Here is a 10,245-nt window from a genome sequence, read left to right on the forward strand (position 1 = left end):
GGCTCGAACTCACGGACCGCGAGATCGTGACCTGGCTGAAGTCGGACGCTTAACCGACTGCGCCACCCAGGCGCCCCACCGAGGCCCCTATTCTAACTCCCAGCAGGGAGAGTTGTAAACTAAGCAGATAAAATAATTTTTTTAAAAAAAAGTGCTGCAGGTGCTATCAGAGCGAGTTAAAGCAGGAGGGGGCATGAGGCAGTTGCTTGGGATGCCCTCATCAACAAGGGGGGCGCAGATCACCCGGAAACCAAAGGTGGATTCTCCTACCGCTGCTTTCTAGAGTTGGAAGGATACTCACATTTGAGAAGCAGCCAGTGGAAAGGGGCAAGACCCCACGATGCGCCCATTAACTCCTTCCTAAGAAAGAAAGATCTGGATAAGAATGGGCTTTTGCTGTGAAGACAGGGAGGGGCCAGTGGGAGTCCAGAGCCTAGGAGAGAGGTTGAGCGGGCCCACTGCAGGCAGAGGAAACAGCTTAATCAAAGGCAGGGAGGGAGCGGGGCAGTCTTAGTAACTGAGTACAAAGTACTTGTAGCAGCAGCAGACAAGGATTTAAATTCCAAATCTAAATGCATGGCCTCTGGTGATACAGTGCTCCGGTCTGGGGGTGGGGGCGGGGGGCTCTGAATAATAAAAAAGGAGCTGGCATCACAACACAGAGATTCTAAGCCCACCCTTCGGGGGCCAATGGTTCGCAAAGGTTAGCAGGTGGTAGGAACCAGGGCGAGCAACGCCTCTCACAGGAAGGCCTCCCGTTCAGGGAAGACCCCGCCCCGCGTTCAGACTCCTCACACTGTCTACACCAGAAGTTATACACACAGTCACTGGACATAAATGACAGGACTGAAAGGACACGTGTACATCAGTCAACAAAACACTTGTTCCATTTCAGGGCCGTACCTTCTAGAGTACATTACGAATTTTATTTCTCCAAACCTCGCGATCATACTGCCAACAGCACCACTACACTGCATTGTATTTCGAGCTTACACGTTAAAGGATTAAACACAAACATGTAAAGAGCACATCATAGGGTGCCTGGGTGGCTCAGTTGGTTAAGCGTCCGACTCTTGGTTTCGGCTCAGGTCATGAGCTCACAGTTTCGTGGGATCGAGGCCCACGTCAGACTCTGCACGGGCAGCACAGAGCCTGCTTGGGATTATCTCTCTGCCTCTCTCTCAGCCCTTCCCCAACTCGTGCTGTCTCTGTCTCTTTCAAAATAAATAAATAAACTTTAAAAAGTAAAAAATACATCACATTTTTATAGCCCTTTAGTAATATGGAGAGCCTTAAAAAGCTCTTTAACTCTGATGGTGGTTAGGGTAGGAGACTGGTCACAAACACAGGTTCCCTGGCCCTCATTCAGGAGGTCTGGGGAGACACTGAAAATATCCATTTTTAACAACAAACCCAAGCGACTTCTGATGCAAGTGGCCTCAGAGCCACACTTTCAAAAGCACTGCACAGGCAAGCGTGGACGCTGTGAGGAGTTAGGCAGGGAAATAACCGGGCATTTCTCGAAGTCTGCCGCTGGATGTGGCCGTTAGTGTTGGAGGCAGAAGGCTGATGGCAATGGTTGTAAGAGCGAATAGGAATTGGGAAAATGGAAGCACCAAGCATCAACTGTTCTTTCAAAACGTGCGACTGAGAAGAGACAGAATGACAATGTGCTGTATGGGGTGTGCCCAAAGGTTTTTACTTGTAGAGAAACGAGTAATATCGCACAGGGCTTATTAGTAACCATATTGTTCTGGATATTTAAATGCCGTCCAGGTCCACCTGTGCCCCCGAAGCATCAACTTGCCCTGTGGAGGGGACACCGGCAGGAGATGGGAGGATGAGAAGGACGTAGGGGTATCCGTCCCTCCCAACCCCCTCCCTCAAGCTCACCGCCACAGGGAGCAGCCCCTAGGGCTCCCCCCTTGGGGTTTTCTCCTTCCTCCCCCTGGCCTCTCTAGCCCTAGAGGAGCTGGTACTGGGGGACTGTCCCATTCCTTGTTGATTTCCCTAAACCTGCACTGATCTTAGTAAATCGTTCTTAAACGTCTCCCCGGTTACCTAGTTCAATCCGGCTCCCAGCAGACCCTGACGGATGCACAGATCACTAAGCAAAGTGCCAGAACAGCTCCGAACCCAAAGCACTTTTGTGGTTCGAGTAAGGAATCAGTCACAGTGAGATGGGATTCAGAAACAGACGGACACGCACGGTGTACTGGATGCAGAATTGGAAGAACGGTCAGGATGTTGGCAGCAGAGGAAGAGGAAGGGGCACGTCGTTAGCACCGGTTCATTCCTCCTGAGTCCCGGTTCTACCTTTTCACACATTAGCTACCCCTCCCTCTTTTCCACGCTCTACACATTGACCAAAGCATGACTTCAGGCTTCGCCCGTGTCATTCATAAAATCTTTAAGTGATCTCTTCTGAGGACTGTGTTTATTTTATTTTAAAATGAAATAAAATCGTGTGTGTTTTCTTTTGAAGAAGTCTTGTCAAGTTCTAGCACTGGGGAATCCCGCCTGTTAACGGAGTGCAGGCAAAGGCTGTGTGTGAGTTGTTTTGATTATTTCCCTGGAAAGTCAGCCCCGACGGGCCACAATAAACAGAGACTAGGGTTATGTGTACCTATCGAGGTAGTACCGAACACACGAAGTTTTAAAGCAGGGGGACAAAGAACTCTTGAAGCATTAAGAAGCAGAAAAACCACTTCTGATTCCAAACTCAAAACTGGATTTTAATCCTAATTTAATCACTGTGTGGGCATATGACTGAACCTGAACCTCCTATTTCCCTTCCTGAAAAAGAAGTCCTAAAGATTAAAAATGGAATACATATGAACAGATGTTAACTTACATGTACTCCATAGTTTGTGGAGGAAAGGCGTATCAAACGTGTGCTGGGAGCCAGGCACTTTACCCAGACTACGTGTTTTCGTCTTCACCAACATCTACAAATAGGTTATTATTTATTTTACATTTTACAGCTGAAGAGACTGGGGCTTAAAGAAAAAGACGGTAATTTGCCAAACAGCACAGGGCTGGCAGAGTCTGGCTGCAGACCCAGTCGTGCCTGTTCCGCTCTCCACCACACTATGACTTCCTACAGACCAAGGGACAGAAAACCGGGAAACCAGTCTGAACTGCAATTGTCAGGGCATGTGGCATTTTGCTTAGCTGCCTCAGATTAAACAGAAAGGCAATTTCGAGTCTTACTGTTAAAAACTTCTTCAAAATGTATTAGTCCATTCTCCTCCCTTGAGTTTTTATTTATATTCCCTCCAACTCTGGCCAAAAAGAATTTGGGGCAGCTTCCTCAGTTAATGAAACAAACACAGGATCATGGAATTTTAAAACTAAGCACAACACACATTTTACACAGAAGGAAACTCATTTATGTAAAGTGACATATCTAAAATTAGTTAACTGACAGGGCTTAAAATACAGACTCAAGATTCCTAGTCCCATATGCCTTCCTTATTAAAAGGAATCTTCCACGGCAGATTGTCTCAGGATTTTCTGGGTTCTCGTGATGAAGACTGATGCTCATTACGGGTGTAAAAGTAGACAGGACAGACAAATGAGTTAAATATTTATGTCCTAAACCTAAAGCATTCAAGTGGCGGCTTTAAAATAAAATTAATCCTTGCTTTGCTTGTTTCACTGCCACTCACCTTCTTCCCCTTAAAAATCTTCTTAAAAAGGCTCAGTACTGAAAACTCTGCTGATTTCTTCATCTATAAAATGGGGTTCACCATAGCACAGAACCCTAGGAGGATTAAGTAAGTCAATGTTTTAAACTACTCTTCCCCTGAACACATTCCTTCATTTCATTGGTTGCCTACATCGTACAGGGCGAGAATATACAGAAAAGGTCAATCAACAAACCAACCGACCCCAAAGGAAACAGGATTTTATAAGCCTCCACACTTCTCTCTCTCTCTCTCTCTCTCTCTCTCTCTCTCTCTCTCTCTCACACACACACACACACACACACACACACACACACACACACACACGGTTTTCCCCTATTCCAACCACTACCACCAGCCTCCAGTGTTTGGGAAGTTCTTCATCTCCATTCTCTCCTCCAAAAATCTACTGGCAATCCGTATCTACAACAGTGATGTTAAGACTTTAAATTAAAATTGACCTTTTACTCAAATGCTTAATACCATATCTATATATACATAACACATATATAATATATATACACATAACATATCACATACATTATATGTATACAGATACGTAAAATACATCAGACCTTGAATCTCACCTGATTTCACAAGGTACTGAGAGGACAATTAAATAATACAACGCTGTGAAAAGAGGTCTGTAAACTGTAACGTGTTATCCACTGTAATTATTGCCTAACTTCGCAGGATTAGCTACAGACAGGTCATATGCCATTCCCCACCCATCCTTTTCTCCCTCCTTCCAAACCTTTCAAAATATCTTGAGCCTCCTTCTTGCCCTCTCCCCCCCCCCCCAAAGAGTTTAGTCCATCATCTCTGAAACACTAATCCTGTCCCCAAACAGGACTGTCTTGATGAGGCCAACTGGCTGCCAGGAAGGCCAACCTGGATACCACGTCGCTAGGGAAATTTACTCAAGTTTCACGGTATTACAGCATCATGGGAAATAAGGACAGAAAATGGTAAAAGGGAAAGAAAAGAGAGTAAAGGGAGGGAGGAGAGAGAGGGCAAGAGAGCAGCCTCAGTCTAGTAACTCAGAGAGGTAAATCAAATGGAATAGAACATACATACGATGAGATTTACACACACACACTCTCTCTCTCTCTCTCTCTCTCTCTCTCTAAAAAACAGGTTGATTTGGGACATGTAATTATTCTCTCTTGCTTGTTACTCCTCACTTCGGGGTCTTTTAGAAATTCACCGCACCAGCAACTAATCCAGAACATAATTATATTCAACGACATCTGGTGCCTTCTCCACAGCACTTTTGGCCCTTGTCTCGGTACAGCTCTCCCTGCGTCCAAATCCTCCTCAAAACCCGCTCTCCGTCTATCCCCTGCATGATAACCACCCAATAAAGTCACCTGGAATGCAAGGCCTAGAAAGGTGAAACCCCACAGGCTTACAGCATCATTTACCCTCACTTCATAGCGGAGTTAGTATTTTCATTTAAATTTAAGACACACTTGGGGTGCCTGGGTGGTTCAGGCGGTTGAGCATCTGGCTTCAGCTTGGGTCATGATCTCAGAGTTCGTGAGTTCGAGCCCCGCGTCGGGCTCTGTGCTGACAGCTCAGAGCCTGGAGCCTGCTTCAGAGTCTGTGTCTCCCTCTCTGCCCCTCCCCTACTTGCACTCTCTCTCTCTCGAAAATAAATAAGCATTAAAAAAATTTTTTTTTAATTTAGGCACACTAAACAAATACTATGGTTACCTCAAGGTCACTCTGCAATTCTCAGAAAAGATTAAACGGCCCAGGAGTCTAAGACAAGATCTGTTCCTTTTCCTTGCCTGGTCTTACTACAAAATATTTCTCTTTTCTCTCTTAACTTACCCTGCAATGCACATTTGTATATTCCATACAGGCCAGTATTTTCTATTGTTTCAAAAATTCTACTCACTCTAGTACAAGAGATGAACTAGTTCTCTGGCCCTAAGGTTCTGTTTTTCCTCTGACATTAAACAACTGCTTTTAGGGGCGCCTGAGTGGCTCAGTCAGTTAAGCGCCTGACTTCAGCTCAGGTCATGATCTCACAGTTCGTGGGTTCAAGCCCCATGTCCGGCTCTGTGCTGACAGCTCAGAACCTGGAGCCTGCTTTGGATTCTGTGTCTCCCTCTTGCTCTCTGCCCTCCCCCGCTCGCACTCTGTCTCTCTCTCTCTTTCAAAAATAAATAAACATTTAAAAAAAACAACTGCTTTTATAATTTCCTAAATTTTCAAAACATTTTTAATTAGCACATACCAAATTAACAAACTAACAAGTTATATTTTTACACTTTTCATTTCCTGATTTGTCTTTTTCCTGTTGAATCACACTATTTGATTACAAGTAATTCTTAGGCTTCCTCTCAACTTGAACTCAATTATTTACATGTTACAAAAATTAATTTCTATTTCAAAATTATGATTAAATGACTCTTTATTCATCCAATTTACAGTAAGAGTTTGTAGTTATTCCAAGAGTTTTATCAGCAAAAAAGTTAATTCTTCACTGCTTCAAAGAAATAGTTTATCATCACCATAAAAAGTTAAGACATGTATGGTTAGTAATCCAATCTTAAGATGTGCTTAGAAAAGAGGAAACAATTCAAAATACAAATGGCTGCAAAAATTCAGAGCAGTCCCAAGAGAAGGAAGGTTGTCCAAGATAACAAATCAAGACCTACAGATAATAAAGAAGGAAAGCCAAAATCTCAAGTCCTGTCACCTTCCCTTTGAGTTTCCTGCTTATTTCAGTACCGAAAAGAACTTGCTCTGGATTGCTGAGATGTTTAAATGATTTCATTAATGTCAAATCACTTTAAAAAGTTATTAAGCATTACGTAAACTAAAAGAGGGGTGCCTGGGTGGCTCAGTTGGTTGAGCGTCCGGCTCTTGACTTCAACTGAGGTCACGATCTCACACTTCGTGGGTTGGAGCCTCACGTCGGGGTCCATGCTGCCAGTGTGTAGCCTGCTTGGGAGGGGTGCCTGACTGGCTCAGCTGGTTAAGCTTCCAACTGTGGATTTTAGCTCAGGTCATGATCTCACAGTTAGTGGGATCAAGCCCCACAGGCTCTGTGCTGACAGCTGCTTGAGGCTGCTTGAAATTCTCTCTCCCTCTCTCTCTGCCCCTCCCCCGCTCGCATGAGTGCACAAAGGCTCTCTAATAAATAAATAAACATTTTTTAAAAATAAAAGGTATTAGCACAGGAAAAAAATATATTTCATCATGGTAAGCAGAGAAAGAAAGAATACACCTGTTCCCTAAAATTAACGAAAGGTTACATGGTGACAGATGGTAACTACACTTATCTGGTGAGCACTGTGTAATGTACAGAATTGTCCGATTACTGTGCTGTATACCTGAAACTAATATAATACTATAAATCGACTACAATTAAAAAAAAAAAAGTTCGAGGCCTATCTCCCTTGCTCCTCATCATCAAAAAAAATCTTAAACAGATACCCACCCTGCATTTGCCGATACCCTGGCAGCAACCTACTTAAGTCATGGGTGTAAAAACACTAAAAGGTCACACAGTGTAGTTCAGTTTGGAAAAGTGAGAATCCTCCACAGGGCTGAGAAGATTAAAAAAAAAAACCCAAAACCCTAAGTTCTGAAAAGTTTATTAATAAACAGAGGAAACTACTTTCTTATAGTACATGATTAATTTCACCGCTGGCACTTTATTAGCATGACCTACAACTGTTGCTCAAGATTTGTGGGGGATGGGCATTTTACCATGAACCAAAAATTATGACTGAAATAGAAGGAAGGGATTCAGATGTGAACAGAGGTAGAATTTTTTATATAGTCGTACACACACCAGTCCTTAAATTAAAAAAAAAAAAAAAGAAAAAACAGTAAAGCACAAAGTAAGTTAATGTCCTAGTATCAGGCACAGGAGTGGTTTCCCATCTGGCTGCTATGAAACCCAGTCTGGATACAGAGGAATCCTGTCTTATAAATGAAATCCCTGATGACATCAAAGGACAGCAGCACTCTCAAGAAAACGGCAGTGAACCAGGATCCTTGTAAAGCCCAAACACTTCTAGATCACAGTACACCTGAAATAACTGCAAGCAAAATTTTCAGTTGATCTAGCCTGGGGCTACAGCAATTATCTATCTCCGCCCTCCCCCCCTCCGCCCCACTTCCCCAACAATGACCCTGAATGTCACTCTGAGAAAATACTTCCAAACTTTTTCTGAATAAAAATGGCGCTGCTTTTCCCATCACACTACTGTTTATTTCTCAAAAACCCTTAGGCCTTTCACACAAGCTCAACTGGCCTCCTTTAAATACCTCCCTTCCCCAAACAGTGTCATATGGGGGGTTTTTTTTGTTTGTTTTGTTTTTTGTTTTTGAGGGGTGTGGGAGAGAGGGGTAGGGTGGCTTCTTCCAACCACAAGGTTGCAACTTTCTCAGCTAGAAATCCTGGGATTATTATCTGACTTTGACTTTTCTTCATAACCTCTGCCTTCCCCGCAAACTGTTGCCTCTCTGTTCAATAAGCCACACTTCAATGCAAACTGTCCCAAGGTGCAGGTCGCGGAGCCCTAAGCTGGCCACCCCCACGCCACGCTCGCGGGTCTAGTGCACTCTCCGCTGAGGTCCATCCATCCTGCTTCCCCGTGGGGCATTCGGTGCCACGCGCGCAGGGCACAGACACCAAAGCACAGCCTTTCTACACCGTCTACACCCGTGCCCACACGCACTGCAAGTGGCTTCGGGACTCCGGATCGCCGAGTGCCCGGCGCACACACGACCCGGCTCGGGGCGCTGCTGTGGCGGGCAGCAGGGCCAAGCATGCACGCGCGCACGTCGGTGCCCGGAGCCCCCCCGGGCTGCACGGGCACGGCCGGGATGGGGGCTGGGTGGGCACGCCGGGGAGGGGCGGCTGGCGCGAGATGGCGTGCGGACAATAACAGGCGGGTCGCCCCCTCCCCTCAAGGGGCGGCCCCCGCCGCAGCCCGTGCCCGGGGTCCCGGCTCCCGCGCGGATGGCACACCGCCGGGGAGGGGGCGGCGAGGGCGCGACGCCAGCAGGGCCTCCTCGGGTACCTGGTCGATGGGCAGCTGCACGGCGTTGCTGAGGGGCTGCAGCAGGGTGGAGCCCGTGGTGCTGGTGGTGGCCATGGCCGGCCTGGCGCTCCGCCTGCCGCGCTCCGGCCGCCCGCGCCGCTCGCCCGCGCGCCGTGCCGGGCGACGCCGAGGATGGGGATGCAGCCGGCGCGCCTGCCCCCTGGCCGCCCGCGGTGTGAGCGGCGCGGGGCGGGGCCAGGGAGGGGCCGGGGGCGGTGACCGGCTCGGCCCTCCCCCGGTGCCCCCGCCCGCGCCCGCGCGCCCGCACGCCCGCGTTCCCGCTCGCGCCCGCGCCCGCGCCCCGGGCCTCCCGCCCGCGTCCGCGCCCGCTCCCGCGCCCGCCCCGCCCCCTGACTTCCAGCAGCTTCCAGCGCCCCCTCCCCACCTTGCGCGCCCTCGCGCCAGACAGCCCCGCCGCCCAATCGCGGTGCGGCGCCTCGACGCCCGCAGCCAATCAGAGGGCGCTGGCCGCGCCGCGCCCCGCCCCCATCTCAGGCCTCGGTGAGGGGCCGAGGGGCGGTCGCGGCCGAGGGCCGGTCGCAGGCGGCCTTGCGCGGTGCGGACGTGGCGGGGTTTTGCCCGGTCACCCTTTTCGTCGTCCTTCCCGACAGTCGGCGGACAGCCACCCTTCGCTAGGAGGAACCGTGGACAACAAAGGGGAACGGGGTGGCCGCCAGACAAAGGGAACGACGTGAGGGTCGTCGTTGAGCCAGGACTGGGGGAAGTTGGGGACAAAACCAGGAGGCTGGGAAGAGGAGGGCGACAAACCAAAAAAGTGACCTGGATAAGATGTCCCTTTGTCTTCAGGAGTGCGGTGGACAAGCCCAAACTTGAAGCCAGTTTCAGTTGTGTGTGCCCCTCAGTGACCCCCCGCCACCCCCAGCCCGGGGCCCTCGAGGGGCAAGAGACCCCGGTGCAGCTGGACGCACGACCCCGGGCTGGAGGCCGTTCTCACCTGAACTGCTTGCTCCTGGTGGCCAGCAGCTGCTCCCAGGGCATCTCTGCACCCCTCGGTCACCTCCCCCCAGTCCCCACTGCTGTTGCTTTTGCCGCACGATGTGTGTGGTGGTTATTGTGTGTGATGTGTATATCGAATCTATTTGCCCAGACTTAGTAAAAAAGGGAACCATTTGAGTTCCTTGAAAATGCAAGTATCTGTTTAGAAGACTTTTTCAAAAGGACTCCTGGAGGTGAATATCAGGAAAGCTCAAAATTCAACGGTCTGAAATTTTTGGTAGAAACAGCTAATGGTTCATGAGCCTTCAACCACGGGTTAAATGCTAATTTGAATGCTTTAAAGGTATCGATCGGCCAACCACGTGACATAAGTACAATTTCCCCCCCCCCCCCTCAAAGAAACGGAGGCACAGAGCAGTTTGGTAAATTGCCAAAAGAGCACAGCTAATAGGGAGCAGAGAAAGGATTGAGAGCCAAGTATTATACCTTTAGAGTTTATCTCTTGAACGCTAGGCCCTCTTCTTCCTCGC

At 48.4% G+C, this 10,245-nt stretch overlaps 1 protein-coding gene across 4 annotated transcripts in view; it reads right to left on the reverse strand.

The window, feature by feature from the left end:
* The window catches only part of MBOAT2 (membrane bound O-acyltransferase domain containing 2), a 126,210-nt gene extending 116,650 nt beyond the window's left edge, over positions 1 to 9,560 (reverse strand). The window contains exon 1 of one of the 4 annotated variants that reach the window (XM_058682487.1): positions 9,539 to 9,560. Coding sequence is in view for 3 of the 4 variants with exons in the window: in XM_058682486.1 (XP_058538469.1) it covers positions 8,738 to 8,812 (75 nt within the window). In the remaining variant the exon portion in view is untranslated. Of the gene's footprint in view, positions 1 to 8,737; positions 8,952 to 9,538 lie in introns of those variants that run through there. The other 3 variants (XM_058682486.1, XM_058682484.1, XM_058682485.1) reach the window with 3 other exon arrangements.
* Positions 9,561 to 10,245: the final 685 nt, after the last annotated feature.

The sequence above is a fragment of the Neofelis nebulosa genome, chromosome 9 (assembly GCF_028018385.1).
Source record: "Neofelis nebulosa isolate mNeoNeb1 chromosome 9, mNeoNeb1.pri, whole genome shotgun sequence".
Taxonomy (NCBI): Eukaryota; Metazoa; Chordata; class Mammalia; order Carnivora; family Felidae; genus Neofelis; species Neofelis nebulosa.